General features: G+C 50.0%; 1 protein-coding gene across 3 annotated transcripts; it reads left to right on the top strand.

Moving 5' to 3' along the window:
• Positions 1-1898: 1898 nt before the first annotated feature.
• Positions 1899-19717, top strand: ADAR (adenosine deaminase RNA specific). Of its 3 annotated transcripts, none has more exons than XM_081340371.1 (15): positions 1899-2028; positions 9116-10625; positions 11877-12069; positions 12218-12369; positions 12731-12866; positions 12946-13157; positions 13697-13856; positions 14734-14905; positions 15086-15179; positions 15303-15422; positions 16058-16191; positions 16586-16768; positions 17313-17425; positions 18381-18508; positions 18964-19717. In XM_081340371.1, the coding sequence occupies exons 2-15, from the start codon at positions 9175-9177 to the stop codon at positions 19220-19222; spliced, it is 3507 nt and encodes a 1168-aa protein (XP_081196497.1). In that variant the 5' UTR covers positions 1899-2028; positions 9116-9174; the 3' UTR covers positions 19223-19717. The 3 variants fall into 3 exon arrangements, with proteins under 3 accessions (XP_081196497.1, XP_081196495.1, XP_081196496.1); XM_081340369.1 differs by lacking the exon at positions 1899-2028 and adding an exon at positions 2227-2438; XM_081340370.1 differs by lacking the exon at positions 1899-2028 and adding an exon at positions 6905-7088.
• The last annotated feature ends 525 nt before the right edge of the window (positions 19718-20242 follow it).

The following is a 20242-nucleotide window of genomic DNA, read 5'->3' as shown; positions in this document are numbered from 1 at the left end:
CCCTTGGGGGGGGTGTGGTTTCTAATCACACTTGGCCAAAGAAAGTGTTTAATTCAGTTCAATGCAAACGCATTTTAAATAAATGAATACCTGCAGTTAAAAACCACTAACGTGATTGTCTGAAGTGGCTGAGGCACGCTGGCTGAGGAATTCTGGGAGTTGAAGTCCACAAGTCATAAAAGGGCCAAGTTTGAAGACCCCCTGCTCTTAATGATTACACATCCCATTTTCCTCTGCCAAAGACTCATCTTAAGTGCTAGGTTGAGGGTGCCAAGAATGAGAGGAAGCCTTCCCTATCATTCCCAGCTGGGTCCATCCTGGTCAAGGAGGATGGGAGGTGTAGTCAAAACTGCTTGCCAGGTTCCTTTGAAAGCACCCGGTGAATGCACAGTTGAGGGTTGGCCAATGCTGCCACCTGGTGGCCAAAAGAAGAAACGCACAAGTTAGTGCCATCTAACAGCTGGAGATAATGGAGTTGGGGGACATTTTCCCCCAGACCCTGCCCCAATTCCGTGTGAAACTGGCTTGGAGCAACTGTCCCTTGAGCCTCACTCAATTCAGCAGTGGTTATACTATCGATTTGGGGGTGGGGGCCAGCTAGCCAGTGTTTTAACACCCCCATTTGCAATAATACAGGGAGTCCTCAATTTACAGCCATTTGTTTAGTGGCGGAAGTTACAACGGGTGTGAAAAAAGTGGCTTACAACCGGGATTCACACTTAACGACCATCACAGCATCCTCACAGTGGGTCGCAGGCTGCCCAGACGGGCTACAAAGGATCCAAGTCAACAGAAATGGGACCTAAGCCATGATTATGTGTTTGTGAGAAGGCATTAGCCTTAGAGAGAAGCAACAAGCCACAATCAGCCTTTGGATTAAGCGCCAGATGGCAAATTACAGTTATTTACAGGAAAATGAGCCGACAAACCCCCCATCTGTTTGAGGCCAGGCATTTTTACGCTAATCGGATTAAGTTACTGTCAAGGTTAGGAAGAAAACGAGCACAAATGAATGGGGAAGGGGCGAATTAAGCCCTTGGGGGGGAAATTCTCTCCCCCCTCCTTCTTCTCACGGTTAGATCAGAGGGGAAGGCTTTGCCTTCGCATTCAACCACGAGCAACCCAGGAGGAATTTAAAGGAAAGGTGGGTGGGATTAAACCCAGTTTGTTTCAAGTGGAACAATGCGTTAAAAAGGATGCGTTCCAAATGGGTGATTAAATTTGGGGTGCGTGTGTTGGTTTTTGGCAGCTGGACTACAGTGAACATCATCCCTAGCTCATCAGTGAATTCAAGATCTTGCTTTTGATGCTATTTTTTATAGTGCATGCTCTTTTTATATTATTACTATTACTATTATATTACCATTATGAGCCACCCTGAATCATGTCTGGGAGATGGTAGCCCTATCATCTATCAATGTGGACGTGACAGCTGTGGGACTGCAATTCCCATCACCCCCTGCCAACCTGTTAAACTGTATTTAGTCCTTTATTGGGCAAAGTGACTCTGCTTACAATTCAATTCAATTACAATTATTTAAATTTGCTCCCTCCTCTCAACCCCATCCAAGCCACTGGGCTTCTTCTCTCTTTTGGACTACAACACCCAGCATGTCCCCCCTCTTCAGAGCTAAAAGCCAGCCTGGGTAGTGGGGGATGGATCCTGTAGTCCACGTTCTCTAGACCCCAGATGTGTCAGTGGACCACCGCCGTTTTTTTGTTTTTTTTAAAAAACCGCCTCTTTTCCCGCCGGTTTCCATTGGTCTGCGATAGACTGCTCTTAAGCCTGGAGGCTCCATTTCAGGCCTGGCTCGGCCAGCGGAGGCGGCGCTACAGCGCTCTGCGGTAGCCGTGGCGAAGCGCCACGCCCCGTGACGTCAGAGCGGGAAGGATGAGGAGGCTCGCGCGCCGCGCGTGACGCCATCACTCTGCGCCCCAGGCACGGCGGGGTTGAGGAAATAAAGAGAGAAAGCGGGCGGCCGCCCTTCGACTGCCGTCTCCAACCGGGACTTGCTCCGGGCGGGAGAGGTAAGACGGCCCCGTTGGGGGCCGTTAGGGCGGCGGGGAAACCGGGGCGGCGACGGGAGGAGAGGCGGACGGGAAAGGCGAGGCGGATTGAGCGGGAACGCGTTGCCTCGAGCCACGCATGCGCCGTGCCGGGAATGCGAGTCGCCGGGCCGTGTTGCGCGTGCGCAGTAGCCCTCCCTGAAATTCCCGTTTGGGTCCCTCTTCGCTCTGATGGGCTCGGCGCGGCCTGCGCCTCTCGCGCATGCGCGCCGGCGCCGCCCGCCGTTCTGCGTCCCGCGAGCCTTGCAGGCGCGCGGCGGGCGAAGAGGCGGGGATGCGCCCGCCCCCCTCCAGCTGCCCTTCCCCAACCTGGCGCCCTCAAGAGGCGGGCGCCCCTGCTCCCATCCTCCGCAGCCTGCCTGCTGGCTGGGGTGAGGGTTGCAAACCAGCTCTTGGAAAGGGGAGGGGGCGAGGTTGGGGGCGGCGCTGAAAAGGATGGGGAGGGGTCGCATCGATGCAAATGGGGGTCCCATTGCATGCATATTGGAGGGAGGGGAAGGTGGGCAGCGCTTGGGAGCAGCAGTCACACGTTGGGGCATTGCGGGAGCCGGGAGGGAGGGAGGGAGGGAAAGCCGATTTACTCAAGCCATCCAAATCCAGAGATCCTTTCTTAGGCTTTGATCTCCCTTTCCTTCATGTTGCTTCCCCCAACAACAGCCCTGTGAGGTCGGTTGGGCTTAAGACTGCACCACCCTTGGGTCTCCTCCTTGCTTTCTTGCATCTTTGGAAGGAGGATAGTGTAGGATCCCGGGCAGCAGCAACACACACACACACACTTACACAATAGCTGTCAATTTCGAATTTCATCATGCATAGGACTGCTCTTCTCTGCAGAAGAGAAAATGGGATTAGTTGAATCTTTTTTTTTTTTAAAAAAGGGGAGACTACCGCCACCATCATCCCCGTCCAGCGGTGGGTGCTGGAGACTGTCGTCCAGCAGCGTCAGAAGGCGCAAAGTGCGGGGCAAACCGACGCCTTGTGCAAATCCACCTTTCAAAGATCATTGCGTCTCTTTGGAAGCGGGAAGAAACCAGTTTTTGCCCTCTTCAAAGATGGCGCCGCCGGGCTCGCCAGCCTGCCCGGGCAGGGCGCTGGCCGCGCTCTGATGGCGTCATCGCTGCTCGCCGGCGTTGGTCCAGCACAATAGAGGCGGCTTCTTTCGGCGGCGCCAGGCGAAGCGCCGAAAGGGGAGGGAGGTAAGGCTGGGGCCGGGCCGGGGCCCATCGGGGTAGGGGCTCCGGGCGCAAAGGCCCGCCTGGGAGGGGCGGGAAGCTGCAGTAGGGCCTGGGGGAGTCTGCCCGGCTCCGCCTGGCCTAGGAGAGGGCAATGCAACGCCATGCAATGCGATGCAACCAGTTCATAAATCCATGTGCTTGATGGTTGTAGAATTTATAGGGCTGGAAGGGAACCTGGAGGTCTTCTAGTCTGACCCCTTGCTCAGTGCAACTCCATGCAGTTCATAGATTTGTGAGCTTGGTTTTTATAGAATTATAGGGCTGGAAGGGAACCTGGAGGTCTTCTAGTCTGACCCCTTGCTCAGTGCAACTCCATGCAGTTCATAGATTTGTGAGCTTGGTTTTTATAGAATTATAGGGCTGGAAGGGAACCTGGAGGTCTTCTAGTCTGACCCCTTGCTCAGTGCAACTCCATGCAGTTCATAGATTTGTGTGCTTGGTTTTTATAGAATTATAAGGCTGGAAGGGAACCTGGAGGTCTTCTAGTCTGACCCCTTCCTTGCTCAGTGCAACTCCATGCAGTTCATAGATTTATGTGCTTGGTTTTTACGGAATTATAGAGTTGGAAGGGAACCTGGAGGTCTTCTAGTCTGACCCTTTGTTACTGTGCTAAAATGTACTGGCCAAGGCATTTGATACAGACAGGCTGAATGGATGTTTGAGCACCGTTGTGTCCTTTTAAATCTCATTTTATTCCTAATTAAGTCATTGCAAGTACAATTTACGGTGTGTGAATGAAAATCAGGTAACCATATGCTCCTTCAACTACGAGGTTTTAGAAGGGATTTTAGAATTCGTCTTAAAGATGAAAGAAGATCTTTTTCCTTTGATAAGAAAATGGCACATTTGGCCTTGGCGATGACTCCCCAATGCCAAAATATGATAGGTAGGTAGGTAGGTAGGTAGGTAGGTAGATAGATAGATAGATAGATAGATAGATAGATAGATAGATAGATAGATAGATAGATAGATAGATAGATAGATAGATAGATAGATATCCTTTATTGTCATTTTTTACTGTAGGCACAATGGCACACATTAAAAATGAAATTTAGTTGCTTGCTCTCAAAGTGTACACGTACATAACACGCATTTAAAAATACCATATACAGCACGTGTATAGATCTACAACGTTACATATGAGTAACATATAATTATTAATCACTGTCCATCTCGAATACGTAACGGAAGGAGGAAGCTTTAGAGTTCACAAGGTTAATATTGTATGGAACAAAAGTATGGAAGGGCCATGAATAATTTCCTTCCCAGTTAGTTACTTTCCCCCCCCCTCGGGGCCTGGCCACCCCAAAGAAGGCAGCTTGTTAACTGTACCTCTAATGAAATTTCATCTCCCTGACTCAAATAACCAGCCAATTTAGAGCAAGCACCGAAGGTGTTCTCAATTGGCCCTGTTAAGACAGGTGCAGTGAACCGTAGCTGGGAGGTTTATGAGTGTGCTTCTTGTGGGTGGGGGTGGAGTGTTTGTGCGCATGTGTGCCAGGCCGGAGATGAGAGAGAAAAGGAACAAGCAGGCTTGTCCGTATAGTTGCATCTTTGTGAAAGTCACTGGCTAGCACAGGCGGTCCCCAACTTACGAGTGCGATTGAGCCCCAAATTTCTGACGCTAAATGAGACAATTGTGAAGTGAGTTTTGCCCCGTTTTTAACCACCTTTCTGGCCACCGTTGTTAAGTGAATCCAGCCTCCCCATTGACTTTGCTCATCAGAAGGTCACAAAAGGGGATCGCGGGACGCCCGGGGGGGAATGCTGCGACCGTTGTAAACATGAGTCGGTTGGCAAGCCTCTGACTTTGGGTCACGTGACTGGGGCGATTGGTTGTAGGTGTGGAGGAACGTCGTAACTTTGAACGGTCACTAAACGAATCGTTACAAATCGAGAACGACCTGCATAGTAGTTCTGGGCAGTGGTTGAGTCACCAAGCCAATCCCTAAGGCAGGACTAGAACTCGCAGTCGCCTAGTTTTTTAGCCTAGTGTCTTAACCAACCCAAGCTGGCTTTTTGACTTGTCTTGTCGAAACCTCCCTCTTGCTTTCGAATCGCACAGCAGTGTCTTCCTATTTTCTTTGCAACGACGACCCTGTAAGGTAGCTCAGGCTGAGAGCGATTCACCCAAAGACACCCCCCCTCCCCCCATGATAAATATTACAGGAAAAGAATTGCGTTAATTTGTGGTAGCAAAAGATTGTGAGCCTGCGGCGGGCCTGGACTAGAAGACCTCAGAGGTTCCTCCCAACTCCGTTCAGCCTTTTCCGAGGTCAACTTTTCGCAAAGCTGCCGCCTTTGGATAAAATTAAAATTCGTGAGCCAGGAAAGTTAGCCACCCTACAAGCTTCTGGAAGTTTTCCGTGGCTGAGAGTGGACTTAACCCTAAATATCCTTGCTCCAACACCTTGACACTCACCTGCCCAGGTAGACTGACTTGTGGATGGCCTGAAGTGAGGTGGTCGGGCTTGGTTGTGGCTTACGCAAGTCCCCGGCAGTTGGCGAGATCTTGGCTTATCTGTCACACGTCTCCTTTTCCACCGGGGAAAGGTGAGCGCGTGTTATTTGAACTTGTCAACCAACACCGGGAACAAAAGCTTATGTTCTCCTGTTTACAGCCCGTCCCTGAGGGGTCGCGATAAAAAAATCTCCTGATCAGTTTGAGCCTCTTGGCGCCTGGAGGCTGCGATCTTGAGATCATGGTCTGTGTTAAGAGGGTTGGTGAGGATGGATGGGGTTAGATAAGGGCCCTGAATGTCCAGTAGGGTTTTCTGCATTTCAGAAGGGCCGAATCCGAGAAGAAGCTACTTTCGTGTTTTGTTTTTTTAAATCCTAAATCCAAGAATGTGATTATTTTTTTTTACCCTAAATCCAAGAATATAACTGAATTTTTTTTATCCTAAATCCTATAATTTATTTTTTTATCCCAAGTCCAAGAATATAACTTAAGTTTTTTATTCTAAATCCAAGAATATAACTTAGATTTTTAAAATCCTAAATCCAAGAATATAACATTTTTTTTCTCCTAAATCCAAGAATATAACTTAAGTTTTTAAAATCCTCAATACAGGAATATAACATTTTTTTTTATTCTAAACCCAAGAATATAAATTACTTTTTTATTCGAAATCCAAGAACATAACGTCGTTTTTTAAAATCCTAAATCCAAGAATATAACTTATTTTTTAAAAAAAAATCCTAAATCCAAGAATATAACTTCCTTTTTTTAAAAAATCTTAAATCCAAGAACATAAGATTCTCCACCCACCATCCAAAGCTGACCAGGCTTAAGAAATTTGCTTTTTTTAAGATGGGGAGGACGGGGGGGGGGGGGGGGAGAGAGAACCAGGTATCTGGCCGGTAGCCCTGCCCACGAAAGATGATGAAAGGGAAGTGAAATTTTTCATTTTCAAAGAGGGCGTGCTTACTTTTTCTAGCCACAAGCCCCGCCCTCTGGGGGAAAAGGGCCAGGAGGAGGAGAATAGAAAGTGAAACTTAAACTTTTCTTTCTTTCTTTTTCTTTCTTTTTTTGCTTATCCTGACCCGTGGAGGGCGGTTCTTTTCACCCTAGCTCCTGATTCTCACCTGGCTAAGCTTGTCCCCTTGCGGGCAAACCCTCTCCTCCCCGTGCCTAGCAGGCTTTTTGCAAGCCGTGGGTTTGTTGTGTTCATGCACACCCACGCATATCAGTCCCTTCCCTGCTGTGGGAACAGGAAGGTTTTGTCTGGGCCTTTTGCAAGATTGATGCAATGCACAGAGGTCCTCAGAGGAAAAAGCCGAGTGGTAAGTTTATTTATTGAGTTTCGATCTCTGCCCACTTCAGACCCCCCCTTTTTCTGTGTCCCTGCCTCTCCTCTGAGTGAAGACATCCCCCCCTTCTTTTTCTTTTCTTTTTACAACTCTTCCCAAGATGAGGTGTAAACAGACCCAGCTAGCTGGGGGGGGGGGAAGAAATCCACTCTGCATGGTAAATACTCAAGACTTGACTTAGGGACACTTCACTTTGGAGACTTCCAAGGGTGGGAAAACTCGGTGAGCTGTCCGGAGAGGGCAGTTACACCCACCCGTCTGTCCGTTTTACCCGGGAGTAAGTCTTGTAGCCTGTGAGCCAGAATGGCATTCCAACATGATAATAAGCTAGGGAAGAATGTGTTCCTTGACCCAAAAAAAAAGCTACTTTTGAGCATGAAAGAAAGGAGGTGTGAAGCCTCTTTTTAGGGCAGTTTATTGAGTTTGAAAGATAAGGGAATGAGTTTGATGGGGAGCCGAGAAGCGTTTCAGGGTCCTAATAATTGGAAGCACGAGAAAACTTTCACCGGTTTGCCGCGATTTAATCCTGGTGCCTGGGGTTTGAAATCTCCATGCAAAGGGGTGGGTGGGTCCATTTTTAATCATAATCATAATAGTAAAGTTGGAAGGGGCCTTGGAGGTCATCTAGTCCAACCCCTTGCTCAGGCAGGAAACCCTATACCATTTCAGACAGATGGCTGTCCCGTCTCTTCTTAAAAACCTCCAGTGTTGGAGCATTCATAGCCTCTGGAGGCAGGCTGTTCCACTTTATTCCAGGTCTGTCCTTTAAAAAATGAAAAATATTGCCAGGATTTGAAAAAAAAAAAGATTTTCCGAGTCTGCAGCTAGGTCTGTAAACTTCTGTTCTCGGTTTCCTGGATTTTTACATTGCAATTTGATATATTTTTTTTACGCTGCTGTTCACCTGGCATGGGTTTGCATGCATGCATGCACACAGACACACAGATACATACACACACACACACCCCTTCTGTTAAGGTTTCGATTAAAGAGGGGAGAGGCATGGTTGAGAATTGCGAAGGGAGGTGAGAGAGGGTTAAGAATTATTTCCCTGAATAAGTAGGTATTTAGAAGATGTTAGGAACGTTCCATAAAAATGTCTCTCTGTGTATCTGTCAAATAGTGTTTTTTTTTTGCTGTTTCTTTTGGTATATCTAATTTTACAGGGGTTGAGAAAGAAAAGACGGCGACAAACGTAGGCTGAGGTTTTTTTAAAAAAAAATTATGCCAAGTGTTTTTGATTTGGTTTAAAATGATGTCCCAGCCTGCTTGTACAGATCAACATGTTGTGTGAACTAAACTTTTTGTGTCAAAAGTCCACAAACAGTGGTTAAATTAGCCAGGCGTAGGGCAGTATGTCAGAGGCGTATTAATAGTTTTAATTATCTGTACAGAGCCGTTAGATCAGATTAGCCTTAGATTCAACCTGGCACAACGCAAGCTGGAATGCCAGTTTGAGCCATAAGCCAGCCTTTTCCAAAGAAATTTACTTCCAGGTGAGCAAACATCACCTCATTCCCTTTGGGAAACAAAACTATTGTTCCTCCGTTCATCCCTAAACTTTTGCCAAAAGAAAGGGCTGATGCTAAAAACCTCGGACCAAGCTAGGAAGACAATTCTTTAAAAAAAAATTTTTTTAAAAAAAAAACACAAGTATTTGCAATGCACAAAGGGACGAAGGAAAGGTTTGGGAAGCTCAAATCCAGCAAAATTGGGCATTTATTTATTTATTTTAAACGAAGGAGCAAAGCCGGCTGTGTTTGGAGACAGCTTAACGAATCCCTGGATTCTTGTAGACGTTCCTAAAATAGCTTCTCTTGGGTCCAAAGAAAGCGGGCAGTGATCCAGCTTGGCGCTGGACCTGGCAGGGTGCTTGAGGTCTGGATGGGTGGATTTTTTTTCTCCTCTCCATGAAGCCGACGGGGCAACCCGAAGGGAAGTGGGAAGTTCTTCTCTACTTGCACGCTGGTTTGAAATGTGCCTTTTTGCCTCTTTGCCAGGTTCTGCGACATCTGCTGACAATGTCTTCAGCCCGGCTCCTCTTTCGCACCAGTGTGCTATGAGCAGCCTCGCTGCTGGCCAAACAGCTTCAGATCAGTCCTCGCCCAGATCCGCTAGACTGGTGGATTTTCATCGGGAGCAGATCCTCTTCCTGCAAGGAGAACTTTCCGAAGCTCCGTTCTGGAAGCCTGGCGCGCAGGGCTCCCAGGATCCACCAACATCCTTTCCACCCTCAGCCCGTTTCAATTTATGGTCCAACTACAGGGACCCAGCTAGAAGACAGGCCTGTAAGAAGGGTGTCCCCCAGGGGCAGGAGCAGCCGTTACGCCCTAATCCAAGCCGCTCCGCCGATTGTCCCAAGGGTGGAGCTGACCAGCTGGTCTCCAACTTTCAGAGGCTGACCCTGAGCAAGCAAAACGTCGAGCAGAATCTTCTGGAGATCTTGAGCGATCTCAGATCTGGGCAGACCCTATCCGCTTACCATCTCGCCCACCGGCTGTGCGTCCAGAAGAAAGTGGTCAACCGTCATCTCTACCAGCTTCTTCGCCAAGGGCAGCTGAGCCGGTCGGCGACCACTCCGCCACTGTGGAGGTTAGTGGACCGGCGTGACTCCTCGGAAGCAAGCCGGGAGGGACGTCCATCCATCGGGGAGGACCGCAGCCTCCTTCTGGACCTGGGGATCGGGGAAGCAGGAAGTTCTGCTTCGGATCAGGAGGACACCTCCGTCACTTGCCCTGACATGGCTGAAGTCAAGGAGAAGATCTGTGGCTTCCTGTTTGGGGTGGTGGACTCCACCGCCCACAACCTGGCCAAGAACATTGGCCTGAGCAAGGCCAGGGAGGTCAACGCCGCCCTTCTGGCCCTGGAGAAGCTGGGCGAGGTGCACAAGGAGAACGCCAACCCTCCCAAGTGGTCCCTGACGGACAACAAGCGGAAACGGATGCAGGTCAAGATGAAAGCCGAAGAGATCCAGCAGATGGTCCCGTCGGAGCCGGAGTCCGAGCCCCCAGCTCCGTGCCTCGAACCTGAGGCTCCTGCCTCCCTGCCCTCCCCTCACCCTTCTCCTCCTCCTCCTCCTCCACCACCACCTCCACCTCCGCTGCCGGACAACGAGGAGGAGAAGAAGATCGAGAATGGGCAGCAGGCAGCCGAGCCGACAGAGCCCAGCTTCCGGCGCCCTACGTGGGGGAGTCCCTCTCGCAAGCGTGCCAGGTACCACCGCTTCTCCCTTTACGACCACTTGGAGAACAGCAGCTGGGCCAGCGACGACATCCCCGAGGACATGAACGCCATCAGCAGCCAGGACGAGTCCAGGTGCATCATGGAGTCCCCCCTTTCGCCCAGCTACGCCGGCCAGTTCGACGCGGCCTTCCAGTGCACCCCCTTGGAGAAGCTCATGGCCTGCCAGAAGAAGAATCCCGTCAGCGGCCTGATCGAATACACACAGTACATGTACCAGCATTGTGAGTTTGTCTTGCTGAAGCAGAGCGGGCCGTCCCACGAGCCACGGTAGGAGACCTCCTCGGGGCGGGTGGTGGGTTGGAGGAGGGGAAGAATGTCCCCCAGCGAGTCTCGGGAGATTCTCAGTCATCTCAAGTCGTGGTTGCTTTGGGTTGGTTTCAAAAACAGAATTAGAGAGGACGGGGAGGGCCCCCCGGAGGTCATTTAGTCCAACCCCCTGCATAAGCAGAAGGCCCTATGCCGTTCCAGACCAATGGTTGTGATGGGGGAGGGAGGAAAGAAGGAAGGGGAAAAAAAAGAGCAGAATAACAAAAGAGTTGGAAGGGACCTCAAGAGGTCTTCTAGTCCAGCCCCCTGCTCAGGCAGGAAGCCTTATAACCAGTGGCGGGATTCAAATAGGTGAATAACCAGTTCTCTGTGTGGATGCTGTTTCCGGAAGTTCGTTCTGGAAGAAAAAAATTAGCTACCGGTTCTGCCGAAGTGGTACGAACCGGCTGAATCCCACCTCTGCCTATAACATTCCGGACAAATGGTTGTCCAATCTCTTCTTTAAAACCCACAAATTCTGGAGGCAAGCTGTTCCACTGGTTAATTGATCTGGGATTACAGAATCACCGAGCTGGGAGGGAGCTTTGAGGTCTTCTAATACAATTCCCACCCCCCCACCCCGGTCATGTTAAAATATGTATGAAACATGATAGCCTGGCCCTAAAAACCAAATTCTCCTTAATTTTAGTTTTTCATTGCTGTTTCTCTCACACACACTTTCTCTCTCCCTCTTTCATTCTCTCTCATTCCCTTTCTTCCTCACATTTTTTTTCTTTCATTCTCTTTCTGTCTCCTTCTCTCCTTCGCTTTCTTTTTCTCCTATTCTTTTATTCTCTCCCTCTTGCTCTCTCTCTCTCTCTTGTTTCCTTTCTCATCCTTTTCTGTCTCTCATTCTCTTCCTTTCTCGTTCTTTCCTTTGCTTCCTCGTTCCCTTCCCTTCTCATTCGCGCTCTGCGTCGTTTCTCTTTGTGTCCCACAATACACGTGGGGTATATGCATAATTCTGTATTTATTTTTGCCATATTTATGTGGTGTATATTGGAGGTGGCGAGTCCTTGAGAGCTGCATGCAATGAAATTACGTTTTCACGTATGGCAATTAGTCTGCATTCAAAGTGGCAGTAAAGTTATCGTTCTTTCTCTCATGTTTTTTTTCTTTCTCATTCTTTCATTCTTGCTCTCTATCTCATTTTCTTTTCTCATTCTCTTTCTATCATTCTCCCTCTCCCCCCCCCCCTGTCTCTCCATCAAGGTTTAAATTCCAAGTCAAGATCGACACCCGCCGGTTCCCTCCAGCCGAAGCGGGCAGCAAAAAGCTAGCCAAGCAAGAAGCAGCTGCCATTGCCATGAAAATTCTTCTCCATGAAGCCCAGCATGAGGGAGAAGAAAGCGCGGGGCCCGAGACGTCGCTGTACGAGGACAGTTCCCTCAGCGAAGGGGAGAAGGTGAGGAGGAGGAGGAGTACTGTGGGGTCCCTGGTGCTCTCTGAGCTGGGTGGTTTCCTTGCGGACGTTTCACGACCCAACTAGGGAACATCAGTGCTAGAGGGGGTGGGGGGCTTATTATTATTATTTCTCCCTTCTTGCTCTCCAGCCTGAACAGACAGAGCCCGAGCCCACCGCCCCACAGCTCGGCTACCTGTGTGGGAAGAACCCCATCAGCGCCTTGATGGAATATGCCCAGAAGATGGGAAGCGTGTGCGAATTCAAGCTCCTCTGTCAGGAAGGACCGCCTCATGTCCCCAAGTAAGCTGGTGATGATATTATTGGAAGAGACTTCGGAGGTCATCTAGTCCAACCCCCTGCTCGGGCAGGAAACCCTATATACCACTTCAGAAGAGGGTTTGCTACTACAGCCAGTCCTCGACTTAACAAGCCCAGGGTTTTCTGTGGCTAAGGGAGACGCTTGGGTTAGTGAGTCTTGCCCCATTTTGCCACCTTCCTTGCCACGTTTGTTGAATTGCACCCGAATTAAAGAGGGATTACTCCTCCGGCGTCTGCTCCGCTTGAGTTGCACCCGACTTAAACATGGAATATTCCTCCGGCGTCTGCTCTGCCTGAGTTGCACCCAGATTAAACGCTGATTGTTCCCTCGGCGTCTGCTCAGGTTTCAATACTGCGTCAAGGTGGGCGAGCAGATCTTCCCCAGCGTGGTCTCGAACAGCAAGAAGGGGGCAAAGCAAATGGCCGCCGAGGCCGCCATGAAGGGGCTGACGGGCCAAACCACCGTGTCGCCCGAGCAGGTAAGCCCTTCCCCGTTTTCCTTCCCCTCCCCAACCTTCCTCTGCCTGCTCTGTTACCTTTTGTTTCTTGGACTTCTAGGCGGAAGCCCCCTCCGAGCCCCCACTGGACTTGCAAGGGGGCCAGCTGGCCAATCCGGAGGAGTCCAAGACGGTCAGCGCCAAGGGGGTTGGCGAGCTGATCAAGTACCTGAATTCGAATCCGGTCAGCGGCCTTCTGGAGTACGCCCGGGCCAACGGCTTCGCGGCTGAATTCAAGCTGATTGATCAGACCGGCCCTCCTCACGACCCCAAGTAAGTGGACGGGCTGCAGTTCATCCGGCTCGGCCCCCTCGGCCCAATCTGCACCATCCTGGGCTAAATACAGCTGGTCTTCGACTTACAACCACATCTGAGCCCAAGGCTTCTGCCGCTAAGCGAGACACCGGTTGAGTTTCGCCCCATTTGACGGCCTTCCTTGCCGCCCTTAAAGGAATCGTGGCAGCGGAACACTTGTTAAGTGAGTTTCGCCCCACTTAAGTGAATCTCCGCATTTGTTAACTTAGTCACAACGGTCGTTAAGGGAACCCGGCTTCCCCATTGCCCTTTAAGGTCACCAAAGGGGACCGCGTGACCCCGGGGCACTGCGACTGTCACAAATATGAGTCAGCTGCCACGCCTCTGAATATTGATCGTGTGACCGCGGCGATACGGCAACGGTCGTAAACGTGACAAAGTGCCATCGTAACTTTGAACGGTCACGAAATGAACTGTTGTAAATCGAGGACAATCAAACTTTTCTGGTGCCGGGGGTGCCAGGACCCGAGACATCTCCCGCCGATTCTCTCCGGCAGGTTCGTCTTCCAGGCGAAAGTGGGCGGGCGCTGGTTCCCGTCCGTCACGGCGCACAGCAAGAAGCAGGGCAAGCAGGAAGCAGCCGACGCGGCGCTCCGGGTCCTGATTGGGGAGAACGAGAAGGCCGAGCACACGGCCGAAGGGCCGGGCGTCACCGAGGTCAGGCCCCTTGTAGCCCCTCCCCATCCAGATCTGCTTCCTTGCAACCTGGTTCCTGATCTGGATGCCCTTGGGCCGGTTTGCTTGACCGATTGCATGATTTGGTCGTACCAGGCGGTCCTTGACTTACGAGCGAAATGTCCGTCGTAAATCGTCACGTTCACCCGTCCAGGCCTCCACATGACCAGCCTTGCTTTATTATTTTATATTTTATTTTACGAATAGAATAGGATAGAGGAGTAGAGTAGAATAGAATAGAACTGAATAGAAATAAGAACAGAATAGAATAGAATAGAACAGAACAGAAATAAGACTAGAATCAATTGGGCTGTATTATTTAATTCTTTTTTAACTTTTGTATGTTGTATTTTTACTATATTTGCCCTGTACACCGCCCTGAGTCCTTCGGGAGAAGGGCGGTATAGAAATTAAATTATTATTATTATTATTATTATTATTATTATTATTATTATTATTATTATTATTATTATTATTATTATTATTATTATTATTATTATTAGAATAGAATAGAATAGAATAGAAAAAATTATGGAACAGAATAAAATAAAAATGAATAATAGAAAAAATTATAGAATAGAAATAAAAGAAAAAAGAATAGAATAGAACAGAATAGAAATAAATAGAATAGAATAGAATAGAATAATAGGAATAGAATAGAATAGAATAGAATAGAATACAACTTACAATAGACTTCCAATGACCCGTTGTAAGTCAAGGACTACCATATCGAGGTCCCCCCTCCTCACCCCGCCCCGTGCTTTTGGTCTGCATTCTCCTCCTGCCCCAAGGGGACCGGAGACACCCCCGCTGGCCCGGCCCGGCAGGGCATAGCTGACCCTCCTCCTCCCGCTTGCAGCTGCCGGTCAGCGGGAGCACCCTCCACGACCAGATCGCCATGCTCAGCCACCAGCGCTTCAACGCCCTGACCGCCCGCATCCAGCACAGCCTGCTGGGACGCAAGATCCTGGCCGCCATCATCATGAGGAGGGGGCAGGAGGGGCTGGGGGTCGTGGTCAGCATCGGGACAGGTAAGGGAGGCAGGGAGATGGGGAGGGGTGAAATGGGGAAGGCAGATGGGAGGGAAGGAAGGAGGGGAATGGGAGGGAGGAGGAAGGAAGGAAGGAAGAGGGAATGGGAGGAAGGGAGGGAGGGAAGAAGGAAGGAAGGAAGGAAGGAAAGTTTAAGGTGTCCTCTCCTTCCCCCGCCAGGGAACCGCTGCGTGAAAGGGGAGGAGCTGAGCTTGAAGGGGGAGACGGTGAACGACTGCCACGCGGAGATCATTTCCAGACGGGGGTTCATCAGGTGAAGAGAGGCAGGTGGTGGCGGCTGGGAAGCCCCATAGGCTGGCGGGAAGGGCGGCTGGGGACAGTGGGAGTTGTATTCGAGTCCTGGCAGCGTTGCCTTTCGCCACCTCCTCCATTTCAGGTTTCTGTACAACCAGCTGATGGAGTTTGACCCCTCGGCGCCGGAACAGAGCATCTTTCAGCCGACGGAAGACGGCAAACTAAAGATCAAAGACGACGTCAGCTTTCACCTGTACATCAGGTGAGTTGTAGTGACGTTCCCCCCCCCCCTTTCACCTGGACCCGCCAGGTTGAGGGAAAAGGAGGTCCCTTAGCTGGCTGGAATACAGGTAGTCCTCAACGTAACGGCCGTAAGTCTGAAAAACGGTCCTACGTCGCTTTTTTCCCCATGCCGTTGTAACTTCGAACGGTCACAAAATGAAGACTACTTGCGCAGACCGTTCTCGTCTTACGACCCGTTGCTTAACATCCCTTCAAATTTAGGACTAACCTGAAAAAGGGGGGGGGCTTTTGCCTCCTTCGGGCACCTTAAAGGCCATCTGCAGTCTCCCATGGACACATGACTCGGTCACCGTCGGTTTGCTTTAACGACCGTGGCAATCGCTCAACGGCCACTGCGAAAAAAGCTGTAAAATCAGCAGCCGCTTTTTACAACTGTCCCGTCCAGATGACCATAGTGGGCAGATTCTCCGCACGTTCATATCTCACGGACTATCTGTGGGAAGAGGGAGACATAAGAGAAATGGGGGGGTCTCCTTAAACTTGGTTTGCTGGCGTTAAGTTGGGGAACTTTAAACTGGGCTAGGATTCAGCCTCATTGCCTGGTGTTTGTGTGTGTGTGCGTATTGTGTGTGCGTTTGTGTATTTGTTCTCCAGCACGGCGCCTTGTGGGGATGGCGCTCTCTTCGACAAATCCTGCAGTGAGCAGGCCAGCCCAGCCGGGGAGGATCAGCACCAGCCCCTGTTCGAGAACCCCAAGCAGGGGAAGCTACGCACCAAGGTGGAAAACGGTAATTGCCGAATCTCACCATCGAGAGACTCTTCTCTTGAAATCCTGGGGTCTGGGCTCGTTGGTGTGTGGCGTAAGCGCCACGCTTCTAGTCCTCATGTTTCCAAAAAACGACAGGCACGGCCGTCAGTCGCCCATCTCTTGATTCATTGGCAAGTGGGGGGTGAATTACGCAGAGGGGAACTTTGAGTAAAAGGGTTAAAGAGGATCAGCTACCCAGAGAACTGAGGATTGGTTTTTTTTTAAAAAAAATATTGTTTTATTGATTGGTATCCCTCAAAGTCACCTAGCCAGCTTTCACAGCTAAGGCAGGACTAGAACTCACCATCTCCTAGTGTTTGCACCAAAGTCACCCAGCTGGCTTTTTAACCTGGGTCCTTTGGACTTATCCACAGGAGAGGGTACCATCCCGGTGGAGTCAAGCGACATCGTGCCAACCTGGGACGGCATCCAGCACGGCGAACGCCTGCGCACCATGTCCTGCAGCGACAAAATCCTGCGCTGGAACGTGCTCGGCTTGCAAGGCGCCTTGTTGTCACACTTCTTACAGCCGGTGTACCTTCGCTCTGTCACACTCGGTAAGCCCAAGCCCAAGTCGTGCTTAAAGAGGGACTAGAACTCACTGTCGCCTGGTGATGGGCCCAAAGTCACCCAGCCGGCTTTCATGCCTAAGGCGGGACTAGAACTCACCATCTCCTGTTGTTTGGTCCAAATTCATCCAGCTGGCTTTCTTGGCTAACCTGGGACTAGAACTTCCAGTCTCCTGGTGATTGGCCCAGAGTCATCCAGCTGGGTTTCATGCCTCAAATAGGACTAGAACTCACCGTTTTCTGCTTTCTAGCATAAATTTATATAAGGTATAAATTTAATGAATCATATCGAAACGTGATCACTTGGAACATATATAGTTCAGCTCCCAATATCCATCTATTTCTTATTTTCTTCGTATTGTGCTCAGGTTTTGTTATTATTCCTTAAAGGTATACCCCGTTGCCCTGTTTCGGAGTTGTTTCAAGACGGGATGCTTTCTAAACGAGATAAACCGGCAAACGGAAGGTGGATGAGACGGTGCTCCTTACAATCCTTCCCTTAAACCCCCTTTGCCCTTTCTCCCTGTTGCAGGCTACTTGTACAGCCAAGGTCACTTGACCCGGGCCATTTGCTGCCGGATGTCCAGAGACGGCAACGCGTTCGAAACAAGACTTCCCGCACCGTATTTGGTCAATCACCCCGAGGTATGCCTTGCGTCGAACTCACCCTCTGATCCGTTTAACAGAGAAGGGCCAGGCTGGATGACGGCACTTAAAGAGAGCAAAATAAATCTCCTGTCCTTTTTCTTAAGAAACTAGATAGGTCTCCTCCTCCTTTCCCCCCCCCCACACAAACACATACACACCAACAGAGATCTCTAAGCTATACAGATCATCCTCATTCAGTGACCGCAATTGGGATGGACGACTCGGTCTCTGAATGAAACCGTGACTGTGCTTACGATCCTACTTCCTTGGCTGGAGAGACCCATAAAGAAGCCTGTGTGAACGTTGCAAAGTTACATCTTTATCCCCGTCGTTACATGCAAGGCTGTCGCTAAATGAGGACGGCCCGTAGGCTGACTTTTGCCCTCGAGGGAAGCAGCAACACACCGCTTTTAGCTCCCCGCTTGCCATGTCTGGTCAACCAAAGCCGAGCACTGACGCCTTTCTGTGGCTGTTTCAGCGTTTGAGCCACGACAGGATCATCCCGCAGTTCTGTACGGGAGGGATGGCTCAGTGGGTTAGGACGCTGAGCTTGTCGATCAGAAGGTCGGCAGTTTGGCGGGTCGAATCCCGAGTGCCACGTAGCAGAGTGAGCGCCTGTTACGTGTCCCAGCTTCTGCCAACCTAGCAGTTCGAAAGCACGTAAAAATGCAAGTAGAAAAATAGGGACCACTACGGTGGGAAGGTAACAGCGTTCCGTGCGCCTTTGGCGTCTAGTCATGCCGGCCACATGACCACGGAGACGTCCTCGGACAAGCGCTGGCTCTTCGGCTTTGAAACAGAGATGAGCACCGGCCCCTAGAGTCGGAAACGACTAGCACGCGTGTGCGGGGGAACCTTTACCTTTAATTGGGACACTGCAGGCTTGAGCAATGGCTGCTCGCGGCTCAGGGTCCGGCAAAGAAATTCAGCCCCCTCCTGTTTGGCCTTGCAGGTTGGCCGGGTCAGCGTCTATGACTCCGCAAGGCAGACGGGGAAGACCAAGGAATCGAGCATCAACTGGTGCCTCCCGGATAGCAGCAACGTCGAAGTCCTGGACGGCACAAAAGGCAAAGTGGACGGGTAAGACCGAAGTGAACCCATTCAGGATCGAGATATTTTTTTGGGATCTGCAGAGATCTTGGAGTACTTTGATCGGGTGGATTATTCTACGTTCTCTCCCCTCTTGTTTCCTTCTTCGGCAAAGACCAGAGTTCTGTTCTGAATTTATAAACAATTCCCCCATAATTATTACGATTTGTGGCACAGTCAGCCAGATGTTTAGACTGGATTGGGCATTTTTGTCCACTTAATGAGGTCCTTCCCGAGGGCCTGGGTTGGGCAGATGTTGATGTTTAATCATATTAAAAGTATAACTGTAGGATTTAAGCTGTTCTGAGTCAAGCTGCCTTGTGCAATTGACCGACCGTGAAGTTGTCAGTGCCGAAGGTGTTCAGGGGATACTCCATTTTTTTAAAAAAATTATTATTATTCCCTTTCTGAGTTGTTTGGGATAAGCAATCCTTCCTCTTCCTCAGGCCCAAGCTGGACATGTCGCGCGTCTCCAAGCAGAGTCTCTTTGTCCTCTTCCGGCTGCTTTGTGCCAAGATGGGTCGGGAAGATCTCCAGAACTTCACCGCCTACTCGGAGGCCAAAGACTCGGCCGTCCCCTACCAGAGTGCCAAGCAGCAGTTCTTTAGGGGCTTGCAAGAAATGGGCTACGGGAGCTGGATCTGCAAACCCCAGGAGGAGAAGACCTTCGTCTTGCCGGAAACCGCCACCCCCCCTTTCCTGTGATTTTTTCTTCTTCTTCTTCTCTCTCTCTCTCTCTCTCTCTCGTTTTTCAATTTTTATTTTCTGCAGAAGCCAGGGAGAGAGAAAAAAAAAGGGAGGATTTATTTTTTAGATTTGGAGCTGGCCGATGGGGTTGTTTTTAATGGAAAAATGAATGTTTTTCACGCCGTGTTTCAAATTCCTGGAGATCCTTCCAGTTTAGAGCGACAAGGTGTTTTAATGCGGTTGGGAAGGCCAGGGGTCTTTCCCTCCCCCCTCCTCTCTTTTTAAATCCCCCCTCCCTTTTTTCAGCATAAATTTGCCGAGACTTGATCCAAAGGACTTGAGGGAACAAGAGATCCACCAGCATTCCTCTCTATCCCCTCCTTTTTCTTCTTCCTTTTCTTTTTCCTTCCCTCCCTCCATCCATCTCTTTCCCCTCCTTCCTTCCTTCTTTGCCACTTTTTGGGGGGGCAGCGACCAAAAAAATAAAATAAAAATAAAACACTCCCAAATCACTATCGGAACCTTTCTTTTCAAACTGTGAAGTTGGCACACTGGAGGCTTTGCGTTCACACATTTTCTCGTTTGTCTCTATTCTGGTCCCTGGGCGTTTCCCAAAGACCCTCGTGCGAGTTTCCTCACCTTGAAAATTGAATCGTTGAGGGACATTCCAACTTTCCTCCAAGGCTTTTTGACCGAGGACTCAAAACCTGTAGCTCAAGAGAACAGTGCCTGTCCTGGTGGTATTATGTCAGCTACAAAGATGGCGATTTGTGTGCTTGTGTCTTTCCCGGAGAGCCCTATAATAAGCTGCACCGGTCAGTTTTCGCCGCAAATCTCACTTCCTGTTTTGCCCTTTCTTCTTTGCCTAGCAAGCAAATTCGCTGGTTCTTTTCCGCGTTGTCCATCTGAGCCCAATTTTTTTACAGGAAAGCAACTTGGGGAAAACTGGAGATTGGAGAGGCTAAAACTTTATAAACTTGAAATCCTGAAACTGCCGCGTAGATATTGACCCAGAGAGTTGTGGGTTTCTTCAGCAGG

This window comes from Vipera berus, assembly GCF_964194415.1.
Source record: "Vipera berus genome assembly, chromosome: 16".
In the NCBI taxonomy this organism is placed as follows: domain Eukaryota; kingdom Metazoa; phylum Chordata; class Lepidosauria; order Squamata; family Viperidae; genus Vipera; species Vipera berus.
Note: the sequence above shows the minus strand (reverse complement) of the source record. Positions and strands in the feature narration are given on the sequence as shown.

Excerpts from the sequence above, each read along its gene's own strand:
- ADAR (XM_081340369.1), top strand. The coding sequence starts at position 2,270 with ATGCGCGCCGGCGCCGCCCGCCGTTCTGCGTCCCGCGAGCCTTGCAGG. Across the intron at positions 10,626-11,876 it reads GGGCCGTCCCACGAGCCACG|GTTTAAATTCCAAGTCAAGA; the intron begins GTAGGAGACCTC and ends CTCTCCATCAAG. Across the intron at positions 12,070-12,217 it reads CCCTCAGCGAAGGGGAGAAG|CCTGAACAGACAGAGCCCGA; the intron begins GTGAGGAGGAGG and ends CTTGCTCTCCAG.